Source organism: Heptranchias perlo, chromosome 31 (genome assembly GCF_035084215.1).
Source record: "Heptranchias perlo isolate sHepPer1 chromosome 31, sHepPer1.hap1, whole genome shotgun sequence".
Lineage (NCBI taxonomy): Eukaryota > Metazoa > Chordata > Chondrichthyes > Hexanchiformes > Hexanchidae > Heptranchias > Heptranchias perlo.
In genome coordinates, this window is record NC_090355.1 from 25,101,385 (window position 1) to 25,120,896 (window position 19,512).

Genomic DNA, 19,512 nt, shown 5'->3' on the forward strand with positions numbered 1-19,512 from the left:
TTATGGTGTATTATGTTGATAAACAGACCTGGAGGCCTCACTCTTGAATATCACATGCCTAAGAACACGGACATCATCTCCTCTATTCATTCTCCTCCTGCACAGCAGTTTTGCCTCAATTTACCTTGTCTGCTACGGTATAGACTGAACAAATGTTGAGTTAAAAAATACAGAAGAGAACAGTGTATTTATCCCTTATCTTAACATGTTGCCTCAATGCAACACCATGCTGCCTGATGAGCATTATTTAATCCAAGGTTTTACTGTGAATTAATCCCAGTCCAAGCCTTTCTCGAATCAGATGTTTGTACTAACAGGCTGCTAGGCCTCAGCTAATAGCACTCTGAGCATGCTTAAAGAGTTGACCATTCTCCCTCTGATTGCTCTTCTCTCAATGTAGAAGCACTTGGACTCCATTCCATTCCTGCCCATAGCAACATGGCAGAGCAGCTCAGTAACATGGGGAATCAAAATCATTCTCCACACATTGCCACTTTGTTCCACTGCTTACAGATACACCTGTCGCTTTAAAAAATAAATGGTGGTTAGTACCAGGTTACCAGTGAGTGAGTTGAGTTGAGTGTGTATCGGGGTGGGGGGAGAAGAGAGAGAGGGACAGATTACCTGCAGTGTCTGTGGTTGCAATGACTGAACGTGCATCTGGATTTCCTAGTGGTCCAGCAATGGACATATATGGTAAACTAGTGGTGGCACTTGTCCAGAGTCACTGGTTGTATAGTTGGGGGGAAGGGCAAGCATGTGTTATGACTCCTAGAGTAGGCATCAACATTTCTGGAATTCTAATGGAACTGGAGAGAGAAGGAATATGTGTCTGATGTCTGATAGTTCAGTGGGAAAGGAGAAAAAAGGGATAAGCACCTTACCCATGACACTCTGATGGGACAGAAAATTGTGTATCTGATCTATGACATTTGAATGAGACAGGGAGATATGACATCTGAATCCTAGCAGATGGAAGATAGGTACCTGATATGTGGCAGTATGGTGGTTAGGGGAGAGAAGATATATTTGATTTCTGGTGATATACTTAAGACTCTTCCTCTTAGCAAATGGACTTGTTGAACGTACCAAAGACCAAACTTATTTTCTTATTTGACAGATCTATACAAAGATTCCCTATGATTTACTGTTGTCAATTATTTAAAATGTAATTTTGTGCCAGAAAGAATTGAAACATAGAACAGTAAATCAACCCATGGAAATTTGAGCACCAACAAGGCTGCTGAATAATATTGTGATGAAATGAAGTACATAACAAACCTTGTTCATTTGTTTACTATCATACAACCCAGTAACGTAAATCGTTAAGTCTCTTGCACAGAACCTCACTGCGATAAAAATGATTCGCAGTTCTCCTAAAGAAAGGTTTTCTTACAAATAAGGCTTTCACCATCATGACCTCAACCTAGACAAGTCTATCAAAATTCTGGACCTATCTGAAACCTGGCTTATTGATGGCAACTGCTTTCCCATTTCTCCAGACACCCCATCAAGTTACACATTCCACCACATCCCTTCTCCAAACTGTCACAAAGCAGCATGGCTTACATCTCCAGGCCTCATCATTCTGCTGGCACCTTGGCATCTGTCCTCCTTCAAGCACCTCACCTTCTACTACCCATTCAAAATTCGTATTATTTATTGCCACCATAAATATCTTAACAAGGGAGAAAAGGATAGACCGGGTAAGTAAACGTCAATCAGCCATACCTCAGTGGTGGGAAATTATTGGAAACGATTCTGAGGGATAGTATAAATCGTTATTTAGAAAGGCACAGATTAATCAAGGAGAGTCAGCATGGATTTGTTAAGGGAAGGTCATGTTTGACTAACCTGACTGAATTTTTTGAGGAGGTAACAAGGAGGATAAATGTAGTCTACATGGATTTTAGCAATGCTTTTGACAAGGTCCCACATGGCGGACTGGTCAGAAAAGTAAAAGCCCATGGGATCCAAGGGAAAGTGGCAAGTTGGATCCAAAATTGGCTCAGTGGCAGGAAGCAAAGGGTAATGATCGGCAGGTGTTTTAGTGACAGGAAGGCTGTTTCCAATGGGATTCCACAGGGTTCGGTACTAGGTCCCTTGCTTTTTGTGGTATATATTAATGATTTAGACCTAAATGTAAGGGGCACGATTAAGAAGTTTGCAGATGATACAAAAATTGGCCATGTGGTTGATAGTGAGGAGGAAAGCTGTAGACTGCAAGAATATTACAATGGACTGGTCAGGTGGGCAGAAAAGTGGCAAATGGAATTCAATCCAGAGAAATGTGAGGTAATGCATTTGTGGGGGTGGGGGGGGGCAAACAAGGCAAGTGAATACACAATAAATGGGAGGATACTGGGAGGTGTAGAGGAAGTGAGGGACCTTGGAGTGCATGTCCACAGATCCCTGAAGGTAGCAGGACAGGTAGATAAGGTGGTTAAAAAGGCATACGGGATACTTTCCTTTAATAGCCAAGGCACAGAATATAAGAGCAGGGAGGTTATGCTAGAACTATATAAAACACTAGTTAGGCCACAGCTTGAGTACTGTGTACAGTTCTGGTCACCACATTACAGGAAAGATGAGATTGCACTAGAGGGGGTACAGAGGAGATTTACAAGGATGTTGCCAGGACTGGAGAATTTTAGCTATGAGGAAAGATTGGATAGGCTGGGGTTGTTTTCATCGGAACAGAGGAGGCTAAGGGGTGATTTAATTGAGGTGTATAAAATTATGAGGGGCCTAGATATATTGGATAGGAAGGACCTATTTCCCCTAGTAGAGGGGTCAGTGACCAGGGGGCATAGATTTAGAGGGGAGCTGAGGAGAAATTTTTTCACCCAGAGGGTGGTAGGGATCTGGAACTCACTGCCTGAAAGGGTGGTAGAGGCAGAAACCCTTAACTCATTTATAAGGCACTTGGATGTGCACTTGAAGTGCCATAACCTACAAGGCTACAGACCAAGTGCTGGAAAGCACCTCCCTAATATTTCCTTCTTTGTTTCTGTGTCCATTTTTGTTTGATTATGCCTCTGTGAGTTGCCTTGGGATGTTTTTCTATGTTAACGGTGCTTAAACGTAGCACAGCACTTTTGACAGCACCTCCACCACCTAGGAGGACGAGGGCAGCAGTTGTGTGGGAACACCATCACCTCCAAGTTTCCCTCCAAGTCACACACCATCCTGACTTGGACATATATCGCCTTTCCTTGATCGTTGTTGGGTCAAAATCCTGGAACTCCCTACCTAATAGCATTGTGAGAGCACCTTCACCACACGGACTACATGGCGACCTCATGAGTGACCCAAGGTTACATCTTGGACCCCCTCTTACTGCCCACATAACAAATGCCACTACACATCAAATTAACTAATTATATGGGAAGTACTTTGGGATGTTTCTTCGATGACAAGAAGTGCTATAAATACAAGCCTTTCTCTTTCCTTGCCTGCATGCTGCCCCCTGGTGACAACATCTATTGGCATGGAATCAGCTTCCATATGCATGCTGGTGATAGCCAACTCCACCTTTAGAGTTGCCTCGTCTTTGACTCCAACTTAACAAAGCTATACTGTTCATCTCCCAGCAAAACCTACACACCTTAGTCCCTAATTCTATCCCCTTCCTTGGATGCTCACTCAAGTTGAATCTGAAAATGCACAACCTCTGTATCCGATTTGACCCTGAGCTGGGCTTTAAACCCCATAACCTATCCATTACGAAGACTGCCTATTTCCTCCTCGGCAACATCACTTGTTTCTGCTGTTACCTTAACCCCGCTGTCACTGAAACCCTCACCCACCCCTTTGTTACCATTAGGCATGACTTCTTCAACACTTTCCTCACTGAATTCCCAAGCTCAAAACTACATAAACTCCAACTTGTCCAAAAAACTCCACCGATGGTATTCTATCTTATACTATAAGTAAATTTACTTATTAATCATCGTGAGAAACTAAAGGAGCTTTTATTTGCAGGTTATCTGTAGCAGCAGATGTAAGCCTAGAAATTACAGTTACCAATATCAGTGGATGAACACTGTTGTCTGATACTCAAAACTGGGCATCCATGAGGCATTGCGGGCCATCAGCAGCAGCAGAATTGTATTCCAGCACAATCTGTAACCTCATGGCCCGACATATTCCTCACTCTATCATTACCAATAAGCCAGGAGATCAACCCTGGTTCAATGAGGAGTGTAGAAGAGCATGCCAGGAGCAGCACCAGGCATATCTAAAAATGAGGTGCCAACCTGGTGAAGCTACAACTCAGGACTATAAGCGTGCTAAACAGCAGAAGCAACATGCTATAGACAGAGCTAAGCGATTCCACAACAAACGGATCAGATCAAAGCTCTGCAGTCCTGCCACATCCAGTCGTGAATGGTGGTGGACAATTAAACAACTAACGGGAGGAGCAGGCTCTGCAAACATCCCCATCCTCAATAATGGCGGAGTCCAGCACGTGAGTGCAAAAGACAAGGCTGAAGCGTTTGCAACCATCTTCAGCCAGAAGTGCCGAGTGGATGATCCATCTCGGCCTCCTCCTGATATCCCCACCATCACAGAAGCCAGTTTTCAGCCAATTCGATTCACTCCACGTGATATCAAGAAACGGCTGAGTGCACTGGATACAGCAAAGGCTATGGGCCCCGACAACATCCCAGCTGCAGTGCTGAAGATTTGTGCTCCAGAACTAGCTGCGCCTCTAGCCAAGCTGTTCCAGTACAGCTACAACACTGGCATCTACCCAACAATGTGGAAAATTGCCCAGGTATGTCCTGTCCACAAAAAGCAGGACAAATCCAATCCGGCCAATTACCGCCCCATCAGTCTACTCTCAATCATCAGCAAAGTGATGGAAGGTGTCATCGACAGTGCTATCAAGCGGCACTTACTCACCAATAACCTGCTCACCGATGCTCAGTTTGGGTTCCGCCAGGACCACTCGGCTCCAGACCTCATTACAGCCTTGGTCCAAACATGGACAAAAGAGCTGAATTCCAGAGGTGAGGTGAGAGTGACTGCCCTTGACATCAAGGCAGCATTTGACCAAGTGTGGCACCAAGGAGCCCTAGTAAAATTGAAGTCAATGGGAATCAGGGGGAAAACTCTCCAGTGGCTGGAGTCATACCTAGCGCAAAGGAAAATGGTAGTGGTTGTTGGAGGCCAATCATCTCAGTCCCAGGACATTGCTGCAGGAGTTCCTCAAGGCAGTGTCCTAGGCCCAACCATCTTCAGCTGCTTCATCAATGACCTTCCCTCCATAAGAAGGTCAGAAATGGGGATGTTCGCTGATGATTGCACAGTGTTCAGTTCCATTCGCAACCCCTCAAATAATGAAGCAGTTCGAGCCCGCATGCAGCAAGACCTGGACAACATCCAGGCTTGGGCTCATAAGTGGCAAGTAACATTCGCACCAGATAAGTGCCAGGCAATGACCATCTCCAACAAGAGAGAGTCTAACCACCTCCCCTTGACATTCAACGGCATTTCCATCGCCGAATCCCCCACCATCAACATCCTGGGGGTCACCATTGACCAGAAACTTAACTGGACCAGCCATATAAATACTGTGGCTATGAGAGCAGTTCGGAGGCTGGGTATTCTGCGGCGAGTGACTCACCTCCTGACTCCCCAAAGCCTTTCAACCATCTACAAGGCACAAGTCAGGAGTGTGATGGAATACTCTCCACTTGCTTGGATGAGTGCAGCTCCAACAACACTCAAGAAGCTCGACACCATCCAAGATAAAGCAGCCCGCTTGATTGGCACCCCATCCACCACCCTAAACATTCACTCCCTTCACCACCAGCGCACTGTGGCTGCAGTGTGTACCATCCACAGGATGCACTGCAGCAACTCGCCAAGGCTTCTTCGACAGCACCTCCCAAACCCGCGACCTCTACCACCTAGAAGGACAAGAGCAGCAGGCACATGGGAACAACACCAACTGCACGTTCCCCTCCAAGTCACACACCATCCCGAATTGGAAATATATCGCCGTTCCTTCATCATCGCTGGGTCAAAATCCTGGAACTCTCTTCCTAACAGCACTGTGGGAGAACCGTCACCACACAGACTACAGCGGTTCAAGAAGGCGGCTCACCACCACCTTCTCAAGGGCAATTAGGGATGGGCAATAAATGCTGGCCTCGCCAACGACGCCCACATCCCATGAACGAATAAAAAAAAACTCCTCCTCCTATGTTTGCTTGTATTTTAATGGAGGAGTTCACCCAAATGCCTCTGTAAAATAGCAGACAGAGGAATGTTACAGGAATCCATTAAATTCCCATCTGTTAATATTGGCAACAGTAATTCCTGTCCTGTAGTTTGAAAGCTGCAAAGAACTTTCTATTCTTAGAATTCTAAGTACTTTCGAAATGTTTAATTCGGAAAAGAGCTGGAAACACTTTAACCCTTCATAAGGCTGAATGTTTAACAAACCTCTTTGCAGCAGCAATAAAAACTTACAGAAATAGAGATTAAGTTAAGGAGTGAGTAGTAATTAGAAATCAGTCTCCCATGATAATGTCCTTTCGAATGAGGTTGGATGTCAATTTCAGTGACTATAGAATTGTTACTTTTCATGTGTCGATTTCAAAAATGAGAAGTCAGTCGTGCGAAATGACACCTGATGGTTTGCAGCAGTGCGTGGCGTTGCACAATGAATCCTTAAGATTCTACAAGGAGATGCCTGCTCACAGAATAAGCAACACTCCTTAGCAGTGGTAGTGCGTTCCTTTCATTCATGGGAAAGATCTTAACTGCAGTTATGGGTCTTTGAAACTGATGAAAGAGTTGCTGCAACTTGTCATCACTGACAAGACATTCTCTATTTAGTAAAATTTCTGAAAGGATCAGTGCAATCTCCCCCACCACCCCACCAAATTTGAGGTCTGCAACACTGAGTGAAAAATTATACAGGTAGTGTGTGTGCCATGGGCACAATCCTTGTCCTCATCGTCAAATCCCTCCATAGCCTTACTCCACCCTACTTAGTCAACCTCCTCTAGCTTTACCCCCTCACTCACTCTTCAGTCTTCCGAGGTTGGCCTTCTGTGCACCTCCCCCTCCTCCCTTTGCCACAATATTAGTGGCAGAGCTCTCAGCCACCTTAGTTTCACTCTTTGGAACTCACTCCCTAAAGCGCTCCACCGCTCTCCTAACTCCATCTTTAAAAGCCTACTTAAAAACCCATCTTTTCAATCAAACTTTCAGTCTGCTCTCCCAACACTTCCAATGTGGCCCAGCATCTGTTCCTCATTGTAAAACACCTTGGGATATTTTTTATATAAAAGGCGTTATGTTTTTGCTGTTTGGCTCAGCTACCTATTTGATAAACGAGTTAAGCTATCAGATGATTTTCTATTGCAGTGCAAATATTAAAATCACTGAACTACTAGTAGGTGCAAATTCAGCTTACCTCAAAACAGTAATCTTGTCCCAGAATGCTGCTGTGTACAGGTTTAATCATGACTTCTTCCTCCATACTGAGATCCAGTGCCTCTACAGCACTACTGGGACTGAGCAAAGACTCGTGAGAACGCGATTCTTTCAACCTCGGCATTAGACGTGATCTGCAAGAAAAATAAAAGAAAGGGTCAGAAAAAAAGTCTCTCATTAGAAAAACCGGTCTGAAGCAAATACGGTGGATGTACAGCTTAAACCTACCAACCGGTTTCTGCACAATAATCTTTTAGTGTAGATGTATATAAAATCTCATTTGTCATTAAATATAGCAATATCTTTTGTTGCACAATAAGCATGCTGTGATTTTTCCTCCAATTTTTTCCTCTTGTTTACTCTGCTGAGGAGCACAAATTATGCTAAGGTACAGGTCCTTGGTCCTTGACAGGGAGTATCAGCAGGCTATTCGAGTTAACCAACAGATGGCTTCAACGACCCTTAGCTAGGGAAAGAAAATGAGGTCAGCCGGGGTTCCTTGCTCCTTGTCATGGTGATCACTGTTGTGAGTGTATATTAAGTGAGGACAGGAACGGGCTCAGCTGCAATGGCTTTCCACAGTCAAACAGCTCTGACAATCATTGTGCAAGCTTCTCAAGTTTGGCCACGCCAGTGAAGTATCCAACAATGTTTTAATATTGAATATGGTGATTCATTGTAGGATGCGGTGGTAAATTCATATGAGAAAAGAAAGATAAAGGAAATCAGTAGGACTCAAAGTGAGATTCCATTCTTCTGCATTTCTACATTGTATGATTTGTACCTAATTTTTCAAAAGTAAAATAATTATAATCGAAAATGTCACAGAATATAATAATGGAAACGCATTACTGTAGGTGTGGTGTGAATGATATAATTTTGTTATCGCTTAAAAAAAATCATGTCTATATCCACCTTAGACTTGGAATTTTTTTCCCCTGAAAGCCCAGCTTTTTGTCCAATACAGAGAAATGTAGCAGTCTCTGATTTAGATTACTTGGCTGAAAAAACATCTTCACTATCCCCTGGTTAAGCTTTGGGCACTTAATATTCAACAGACTGTTTTGTTCTTTTAATTAACTGTCTTAGCTAATTAAGTTTGAAAAATCTGCTAGACTTGACCCAATATCAAAGTATACATCGGAATCTGGAAAGCCTCCATTGTTTCTCCAAATGTCCTATGCTGTGCAGCTGTAAAATGCACGGTTTAAGAACAATGATTCCTCACATAGACAGTTCCAGATTCCACCTGTCACCTCAGGGGGAGGTGACACACGCCAACTGCCACTTCCTCAAAAGGAGAAAAGGAAAATCAAATGCTAGGCTTTCCAAATGTTTTTGTCTATCTCCCAGCTACTGGATCGAGGGAAACAGCTCCAAAGGCTTGTAAAGCAGGTCAATTGCTCGTCCTCTCGGATGGGGACTTTGTTTAATGGAAAAGTCTAAAGTAAAGATTTTCAGGTATAAACCAATGATTTACTGTAAATCAAGGTGTGATATTCAGGCACCTTGGAATTTATTAATAGACAATACCATAATGTACACATACTATACATATATATATATATAACTTCCACTATATCACAACCCACATTGATAGTAATTAATAGAAAAATTATGAAAAAGACTCAAGTGAAACCTCTTCAATGAAACAAAAAAAATCAATTTGCAGAAGAGAAAAAATTCTGCTTCTATTAAGAAAGTGAGCCTGTCATCATTACAATATCTCATTCAGACTCAGCATCGCTGCACATCGCACTTCATTACAGGATTTATAGGTCGGCGTTCCACTTCTGTGGAAGCAAGTACCCAATGGAAACTTCATAAAAACAATTCTATAAAACAATTCTAAGTGCTGTTTTTTTCAAATGACTTGCATGCATATATCAGATACTGCAAGGATGGCGATTGTGTCTCTCTTTTGTCATTACTTCTGTCCACAATTTGGACACAGTACTACATCGTGACCTCTGTAATTCTAATACTGTTAAGAAGAAAATCAAACCATGACAACTCCGTCAATGACTCAAAAAAGTCATTTCACTAAATGCACTCCCAGCTGGGATAATCCTTCTTTCATACACTTTGCTGTAACAGCTTTTTTAAAAAAAATATTGGCGCAAAGGCATGCACACTGTGATTAAACTTCTTCTTACCCACAGATTAATTTAGTTAATTGGGTAGTCCTACTAAATAAGATTAATTCTCCTAATGGGCATGCTATCATTACAATGGAGCTCATTTCCTCTAGGAATGAAGAGTTATGCTTTTCCACCCACAAAAATACTTGTATGAATTAGTGCCTCAGCCACCCATTGCATTAAGTGGTGGGCAGGTCTTTATGTGTGGGTTTTAATGTTTTGTAATTGGCAGTAATAGCAAACTTGCCAAAATAAATTGCCACAATCTTGGCAGAAATTATACTACTGTCCAACGTTAAATGGATTGCATGAAAAACATATATCAATACTATACAGAATAGAAAGCCATCAAAGAACTGTCATTAGTTAACACATGAAAACGTGTCTGCTCTTCAAACAAGAGTGTAAGCTAATCAGCTCCTTCAATTTCTAGAGCTGTCATTATCTCTGGAGCCTTTTTATTTACACTGATCTTGACCTTTTGTGATATGAAATACCAGTCATTTCTCAAAAGTACTTGTGTCAACAAACAGGTTACCGCCCAAGTAAAGCTGCTATTACATTCCAGCTGGCACTTGATTAAGTGCTGTTTTCCGATCGTAAAAATATGTTTCCCAGCATTATCCTTCAAAAGTTCCTCTGCACAGGGAACATATCTCCACAGAAGAAATATACGTTATTGTTGCTTTTGTTGCTCTCTATCCTAAAGATTGTGTGTAATTTTAAATTTAATATAATTCTACACAGGAGAGGTCATTTGGCACAAAATCAATCACAAAAGAAAATTGTTACTACTTCCTGACTCATTTGCCTCACAACAAATTAACTGAATAGAGCTGTATGCACAAGAATCAACTGAACACGCAAGCGCAAATGATTTTTTGTTGATAAAAAGCCAAGTTTGAACTTCAGCTCAGCAGTCTTTAAAGGTATTATTTACTCTAAACCACAAAACAACCATTTCAACTGTCACCCTTTACTAACCCATTTTCAGAAATGAAAATGTCTTATTTGTATGCAGTATTGTATTTGATCATGTCCTTTTTCAACTCCCTAGAGAACACCTACAATATCCTGTTCATAAATTTCACATCTAGTAACAGCTGGGTATGCCCATATAATCCCGGGAAATACATAGCTGTTTCAAATCCGCTTACAGGCTACAACACCAAAGCCATTTAATTTTTGGCACTGTCATTAAAAGTGTTTAGTTGGAAGACACAACATACTTACAGAATCAGAAGCATTAGGCTGTTGTTGCAGTTGCCTGTGGTTCAAATCATTACATTCCAAAACAAAGTACCGATAGTAATAGGCCATGGCTTCCAGCAATTGACTGAATGATAACTATTTGTACCTGCCTATGTGGAAAACTAATAGTTCCTTAGCAACCTTGAGCTCAACCTTCTCTACATGGACTGCAGTGAAGTGAACAGTATAAGTAAACAGTTCAACTGACAGCATAACTGGTACTTTGTTTCGATTGGCTTCTCCGTAGTCAGGCAGGCGGTCCAAGTCAATGCTAATGCGAACATTTGTTCAGCTACCAGTATTTGCTACGCCAGCCTGACCTTAATCTTTCCTGTTCCTGTTTCCCCCCCACTTCCTACCCTCCCCCACCCCCCCAACAGAAGGAAACTAGATCAGGTTAAAGTCTATGAAGAATAAAAATCTTCTTGCAAAAACACTAACAGATCTAATCCTCTACCCTTAGCTTTCAATCTTACTTATTTATACTAAAATCCTTTTGTACAGATTTCAGGGCCAAATCAAATGCACCATTTTCTATTTGAAGGTGTGTCGATTTAGTCAGTGTGCATTGAAACAATTAGTTTCACGACATTAGTGGATTTTAGTTTGTGCTTTCACAAGAGGAATTGCAAGATGCAGAATAGATCCAATTTTTTCTAAACTAATGCTGCAAAGTTTGCAAAAAGATCAACTTTGTAAATCGATTTTTTTTGCTTTAAAAATTGGATTAGAGATTTTATTTTCACAAACTGTAACTTAATGTTGCAACCTGTGAGTCATCTTGTCCACGGAGATCATGTGTACAGCACACTTTACAAAGTATAAGTTTTTGAACAAACTGCATCAGGGAGAGGGAGGATGCAGCTGTATACATGCAGTTCCCTACATTGTGGCTGCCTCTTCACATCCAGACAGGCAGGAAAGCTACCAATGCTTCTCCAAAAGGGTCAACAATTTTAGAGTTCATGAGTACTGCTCTTGCTCAGCTCTGCATAATTGGTAACAGAACAGATTGTTACAGGGATGGTAGTAAAGGAATGGAGCATGCCTCAGGAAACTTAAAAATGAGGGGAGGGAGAAAAAAATGTTCACTTGACACCAGCGATACAACAATATCAGACAGAAATCTATCTCATCAACGCAATGCATCCGCCCCTGCCTCAGCCCATCTGCTGCTGAAACCCTCTTCCATGTTTTTGTTACCTCCAGACTCGACTATTCCAATGTTCTCCTGGCCGGCCGCCCACCTTCCATTAACCTGAGCTCATCCAAAACTCTGCCTCTCGTATCCTAACTTGCACTGTCACGTTCACCCATCATCCCTGTGCTCACTGACCTACACTGGCTCGTGGTCCGGCAAAGCCTCGGTTTTAAAATTATCATCCTCGTGTTCAAATCCCTCCATGGCCTCGGCCCTGCCTATTTCTGTAACTTCCTCCAGCCCAACAACCCTTGGAGAACTCCGTGTTCTTCCAAATCCGGCCTCTTGTGCGTTCCCCATTTCCTTCGCCCCACCATTGGCAGCCGTGCGATCAGCCATCGAGGCCCTAAGCTCTGGAATTCCCTCCTTAAACCTCTCTCCTCCTTTAAGACGTCCCTTAAAACCTACCTCTTTTACCAGTCTTTTGGTCACCCCTCCTAATATTGCCTTCTTTGCCTCAGTGTCAATTTCTATCTGATTACACTCCTGTGAAGCGCCTTGGGATGTTTTACTACATTAAAGGCATTATATAAATGCAAGTTGTTGTTGCATGGTTGATGACTAAATAAAAGCAAATAATATATCCATATCCATTGCATTCGCACAGTGCCAGTCAATATACATTAAATGGGATCAGAGGAGTGCCCTAGGTGTGTAAAGGCAAGATCTCGTATTCATATTGTAGAGCTCAGAGGTTTAAATTATAAGAGTGTTCTCCTTTCTAAATTTGGCAGTCTCAACTGGAATGAATTATGGGTCGTTTTCAGACAAGTCATCATCAGCCATAATATCACCACTAAATCTTCCTTGCCCCATGTCATCCTAAACTGTACATCCTAACTGCTGATCAAGTACAATATCAAAAGCAAGAACAAACCAGCCGATAATGAAACACCATGGACGAATAAAGAGATAAGTGCAAAATTGAAACTAAAGAAAAAGGCATACTCTAAGTACATAGACAATAAAGGCGAGGATGATAAAAAGGGACTATAGAGGGGTTAGGAAAGAAGTTTAAAAAAAAATTAGGAAAGCAAAGAGGAATCACGAGATTAAATTATCAAGGAATATAAAAAGAAATAGTATTCTACAGTTACATAAATAAAAAAAAAATCAGGATAGGGAAAGGGCTACTAAGGGATGCACAATATAAATTCACAGGTAATGACAGCGAAATGGCAGAAATATTGAATAGTTACTTTGCCTCAGTATTTACTAGGGAGACTAACATGGTGGGCATGACATTAGAAGAAGAGATCAAAAAAGATAGAAAGACATTTAAGATAGAAAGGGAGGAGATAATTGATAAACTAATCAAACATGAGAATAAAACCCCTGGTCCAGATGGATTGCATCCGCACATATTAAAAGAAGTTAAAGAGATAGCAGAGGCACTATTACACATATATAAAAATTCATTTGAAGAGGGAATAGTGCCAGAAGACAGGCGGACAGCTAATGTTATTCCTATATTTAAAAAGGGAAATGGAACAAGTCAAGGGAACAATGGACCAGTTAGCTTAACATCGGTGGTAGGAAAGATAATGGAATCTTTACTCAAAGATGTAATAGAAAAACATCTAGAAAACAAAAATATAATGAAGAGTAGTCAGCATGGATTTCAGAAGGGAAAGTCATGCTTGACCAACCTTATTGAATTCTTTGAAGAAGTATGGGTAATGCAGTAGATGTAATATTTGGATTTTCAAAAGGTCTTCAATAAGGTACCGCGTTGCAAACTCATGACTAAGGTCAGAGCATGTGGAGTCAGAGGACAGGTAGCAGAATGGATAGCAAGCTGGCTACAAACAGAAAACAGAGAGTAGGGGTTAAGGGTAGCTACTCAGAATGGCAAAAGGGAAGTGGTGTTCCACAGGGATCGGTGCTGGGACCACTGTTGTTCACAATTTACATTAACGATTTGGACTCGGGAATCAGAAGTACAATTTCAAAATTTGAGGACGACACCAAATGGAGGGATGTAGTTAATACAAAGGAAGAATGCGACAAAATGGAAGAAGACTTTAATAAACTTGCAGAATGGGTGTGTAATTGGCAAATGAATTTCAATATAAATGTGAGGTGCTACATTTTGGTAGGAAGAATAAGGAGGCCACACACTGCTTGGATAACAAGAGTCTAAATGGGATAGAGGAGCAAAGGGATCTCGAGGTACATATACGCAAATCACTAAAAGTAGTGACGTAGGTTAATAAGGCCATAAAAAAGGCAAACCAAGCACTGGGATTCATTTCTAGAGGGATAGAATTGAAAAACAGGTAAGTTATGTTAAACTTGCACAGAACCTTGGAGTATTGTGCACAGTTCTGGTCTCATATTATAAAAAGGATATAGAGACATTGGAGAAGGTGCAAAAAATGATTCACAAGAATGATACTAGAACTGAAAGGATATACTTATCAGGGAAGGCTGAACAGGTTGGGGCTCTTTTCTTTAGAAAAGAGAAGGCTGAGGGGGTGGCCTGATTGAGGTCTTTAAGATAATGGAAGGGTTTGATAGAGCAGACATAGAGAAAATGTTTCCACTTGTGGGGGAGTCCAAAACTAGTGGTCATAAATATAAGATAGACACTAATAAATCCAATAGGGAATTCAGGAGAAATTTCTTTACCCAAAGAATGGTAAGAATGTGGAACATGCTACCACAAGGAGTAATTGAGGCAAATAGCATAGATGCATTTAAGGGGAAACTGGATAAGCAAACGAGAGAGAAAGGAATAAAAAAGGGTATGCTGATAGGGTTAGATGAAGTAGGGAGGGGGGAGGCTCGTGTGGAGCATAAACGCTAGCATAGATCAGTTGGGCCCAACGGCCTGTTTCTGTGCTGTAGACGCGACGTAATATAGCAGCTGAAAAGAAGTAGGAGGATTGTGGCTTTTCTAATAAAGGATGCATAGATGTAAATGGGAAAATGCAAATATAAAAAACTCCGGTTCATCATTAAGCTTCAGCAGTATCTATAGGAACAGCTTATGGAAACTTTAACAGGCCGAACTCCACTTCTAATTACCTACAAATTCTTGAGGACAAAGATCAGCAGTCAAAGGGTTAAATGGAGTGACTGCTTTAAATATGGTTAGGACGATTCATCAGTTCCAGTAAAATTACCATAAAAATTGGATGAACAAGAATTCTGTATATGAACAGTAAAGCTTTTGAACACAGCAAGCAGCTGGATTGAAATGTCCCAAAATACACATTCTCAGAGAGAGTGTAGCACAGGTCCTGTAACTTGTGTCAATGGTAATGAATAAAATACCTACATTTTCCATTTGACAATATTGTTTAAAAGGCACTATTCTCAATCTTAACTCTTGTTGAAAATTGATGGTCTCATCTGCACAACAGACACTAAGCCATATAGCACACTTCAGTTATGTGTGCAAATCACATCACAGAATTCTGGGGAGAATCCTATGCACATAAAATGAGTAGATACTAAAGTCTACATTTTATGTCATTCATGTGAAATTCTAAAATTGAAGCAGTGAATATATTTATTAATGGTTCCTATCCATAGAGGAATGAGTTGGAGGATGGACATCAGGGGCAATTCCAGGATTTGAAGATGGGCATAACACATGCCAAAAAAATTGGTAGTCGGAGACACATCCCTTTCATCCTCCAATCTGGGAGATACCATTAATAACCATCATAAATAAAGCTCCAAAATTCAGAAACTCTCCAGATGTCTGCAGCTAGATGAAGATTTCAGATTGAGAAAAGGTGCAGGAATATAACAAAACCACTCTCCTTCCTTTGTAGCTAAATCAATTGTGATAATCGAGTCCTACTTAATGACAGCCGGTGAGTTGATGATAAGTCAGTATATCGCTGTCTGCTGGGTCAGATTGCAGCCGGTGGCAAATTACTCTTCCATCCCTCCTCGGTCAATTCAACTTAACACAAATTATCAGAAATTCACTTCTAAATATATGAAAAGATAGCAATAGCTTTCAGATTAATGAACCATTTAATGAAAAGCTTCGAGGGACCTTTAACTGCAGCTTGAAAACTGCATGTTTCACATTGAACTACAGGTGAACCCCAGCAATGTTTCAAGTGAAGGTATTAAGCAGGAAGAAAAGGTGCTTGATCAACTTAACTGACCTTCGTTTGTCAGTGTAATTTCTAAACTTTCAAAATCTGACATTGTTATTAGAATAGTTAAATCTGGCCAAGGTCTTTATAATTGTTTTCCAAAACTCCTCCACTTTGGGCCATTTTTAAAACCTTCCTCACCAACCTGGCCTTTGGTCACCTCCCCTAACTCTTCTCTTAACTCCTGCTCTACGTCTCAAATCCCCCCCTCACCCACTGCCTCCCCCCACCTCGTGATGCCCCTTGCGATGTTCTGCCACGTTGAAAGTGCTGTATAAGTGGAAGTAGTTCCAATTAAAAAAAAAAATCATGCTCTGTGATCTTAGTACATGGATTCTAAAATATTTTACCAACACTTTGGGGGAAGAGGTTGGAAACTGATACTTTATTCTGTCTGATGATTTTCAATCAAGGCAGTATGAATTAAAGGACACCAGTAAATGGCTTGGTGCGTAAATGTGGCAAGTGGTGTAGTACTAAGCCACATAGATAAGAAAGCCTCAAGTTTGATTTCCAAGCAGTGATGAGTTAGCTCTGACAAAAGGTCTAGACCTTACACTTTAAGCCAACTTCATCTTTTTTTCAGATGTTGAAGGAACTCTGTATTTCTAGTATTTTCTGCTGACATTTCTATGTTAGCTGGTCTCATCTAGGGCAACAATGGATGCAGAGAAGAGTCACAAACTGATCTTGGGCACCACGGGACTGAACTATGATGGGAATGAAGTATGAGAAACATTACAGAAAAGGTTAAATCTGGAACATTTCTTCAAATTGAACCATGGCAATAAAACAAGAAGGCAGGAGCCCAAATTCCCCAAAGGCAGATTTAGGACTGGTCAGGACTTTTTTTCTTCACACAAACAGCAATCAACATGTGGACTGGACTTTGGAGTTGGGTAGTACAGGCAAAAAAAGTACAATAATTTAAGAAACAGCTGGATCTGTTGTGGGAAAATGATAGCTCATCCATTCAAAAAGAACCTAAGATGGCAAATGATCGTCCTCATCTGTATCTATCTTGTGAAGACGACTCAACACCCTCACGACAGGGAGAAACTTGGCAAGTTCCAATTTATACTCATAATTAACTCAAGTACGCAACTGTTGCAAAAACACGGTTTGAATCACTGAAGCTCAGTGTTCCCTTCAAATGATAGCACTATTCCCTGCACAAATGCGACGCCAAGTACTTTGCATTTTTTTTAACATTTAAATTAATGTTATTGTAACTGACATCGGCACCAGCTCCGATACACTGACTAAGAACATTGCACTAAAAAATGGGCCCCATTCAAATAAGGAATGAGATGGCCACTGATTGTCAACAATCAGAGACTGTCGGCCAACATGAGGATCTTGATCGAGACAGAGAATGGAGTGTTGAAGTGCACTGATACTGTACAGCAAAACTGGCAAATTTAAAATTAGCAGGCAGTGAAGAGTAGAACTTATCACTTGCTTTTGTTGCCCCATTGATTTTTGCACCAATAAGAGGGTAAAGATATTGATATGATATACTCATGTAACAGTACCTTTCCCCCACTGGTCTGGTCTTACAAAAATTAAAATCAGTCATATCAACACAGAAAATGGTAAGACTCAGGTTCATGAATAGCAAAAGTGACACCGATAACAAACCTATTTTAACGTACGGAACTGCATTCATTTTTCAAAATGACATACATTCAAACAGTTTACACTTTCAAACCAAAAAACTGACTCCCTCCTAATGGTTGTATAAAAAATACTCCCCCTAGACCAAGTATTTTCCCACTTTAAACAGAATATTAATGTTCTTACATGAATCTGATTTGACATTTTTTTTTTAACTATCTAAATTTTCTTACCCACAGGCCTTGCTCCTTACTAGGCCACTACAGAATATCACAGATAGGAACAACTCTGTGCGCCCCACAGCACCTTCATTGGAAACAATGGGTGATGGGGCTTCAGACCAGCCTAGAAGCCCCAATCAGAGCTGTCGGAGAGAGAATGACATGCTGCTGGCAGAGTAGCGACAATACCAGCCAGTGGTGTGTTTTCTGAGTTTTCCGCAGCTCTGCAATAGCTCTTAGACCAGTCTTAAATCCCAGTCTTGTTGTTTCCAATGGAGCTACTTAGATACAGACAAGACTGCTCCCAACCAGTTCTTTTTCCAAAAAATGTCAAAATAGATATTGATAACATTATTTTCTCTATAAAATGGGAGTACTTGTCTTACACTTCACTCTCCCCATTACAACTTATTATGTATGCATTGGTGCAGTAAACATACAGGATTTATTATAAACCGTCCCACATCAGCCAAATTCATTAATGCAATGAGACTGCCAATGGAGTCTTGTGATGGGTTAAGTTTTTTTTTAAATCTTACTGCAGTTTTTGGTTTTATGCAGTTGGTGCACCACTGGGTAAAAGATAATATTAGTTCTTATTTTTTAACCTTCACTTTGTGGCATTTTTTTTTATTGACGACGGAGCTGAGTATCTGTGAAAAATGGTGCTTTATTAGGTGTTTAAATATAGGATACAGTATTTCACCGATGACAGTGAGTTACTGATGTCCTTTCGCGAATGAGAAAGACCCATAACTCACGAATGCCACAGGCACAAAATGAGTTATGATGGTCATTCATACGAGTGAAAGAACTCTTGAAACTCACCGTCATTGCTCAGATATTCTTTTTATTCTATGAGAGAATGATCATGCATTTTTATGCAGCCTTAAATTAATTCAACATGCTTTGCCAACTGTCAAGTGATAAGTCACACATGCATATTACTGTTTTTATTTTTCCTTGGTGCGAATTACTATTCCACCAAGTAGTGTGTAATTACATTTCACTCACTCAGAAGAATAAATGAGCCAAATTCTCTTGTTGGCCAAAGCATTAAAAACAAGCTACTGCCAGTTTTTTTTTGTGTGTGTGCTTTTTTAATGAATTCTGTGCCCAAGGTGAGGCACGTTAGTGCTGGAGATGGGAAAACTTTCCATATTGGTGCAAGCCACAAGCACTGCCAGATTGGATACAGTATGGCTGGATGCAAATGAAAGTTTCCCCCACTCCGCCTTACAATGTGCTCCAGCCAGCTACATTTTTCCACTTACTACCAGGTTTCTAAATATACCTAATTTAAATGGCAGTAATTTTGAGCTGTCACTGAGACTCAGGGAGGAATATGATCCCCAGGGGGAACTTGGAGGGCGGAAGAGGAGTAGCAGGAGCTGGGAATATTCCATGGTGGATTTACGTGAGCATTGGGAGCCTTCTCAGTTTTACGCTGCATTATATTATTGTGTTTTCACCTGAGAAAGCCCCGACTTTGGCAGCAGATTGCG

At 41.1% G+C, this 19,512-nt stretch overlaps 1 protein-coding gene across 7 annotated transcripts in view; it reads right to left on the minus strand.

Annotated features, from left to right (window-relative positions):
• dab2ipb (DAB2 interacting protein b) overlaps window positions 1-19,512 on the minus strand; it is a 278,946-nt gene that overhangs the window by 71,853 nt on the left and 187,581 nt on the right. For 6 of the 7 annotated variants that reach the window (XR_010958133.1, XM_067969754.1, XM_067969756.1 and 3 more), the window contains one exon: window positions 7,436-7,589. Coding sequence is in view for 6 of the 7 variants with exons in the window: in XM_067969754.1 (XP_067825855.1) it covers window positions 7,436-7,589 (154 nt within the window). In the remaining variant the exon portion in view is untranslated. Of the gene's footprint in view, window positions 1-7,435; window positions 7,590-10,829; window positions 11,030-19,512 lie in introns of those variants that run through there. The other variant, XM_067969757.1, reaches the window with a different exon arrangement.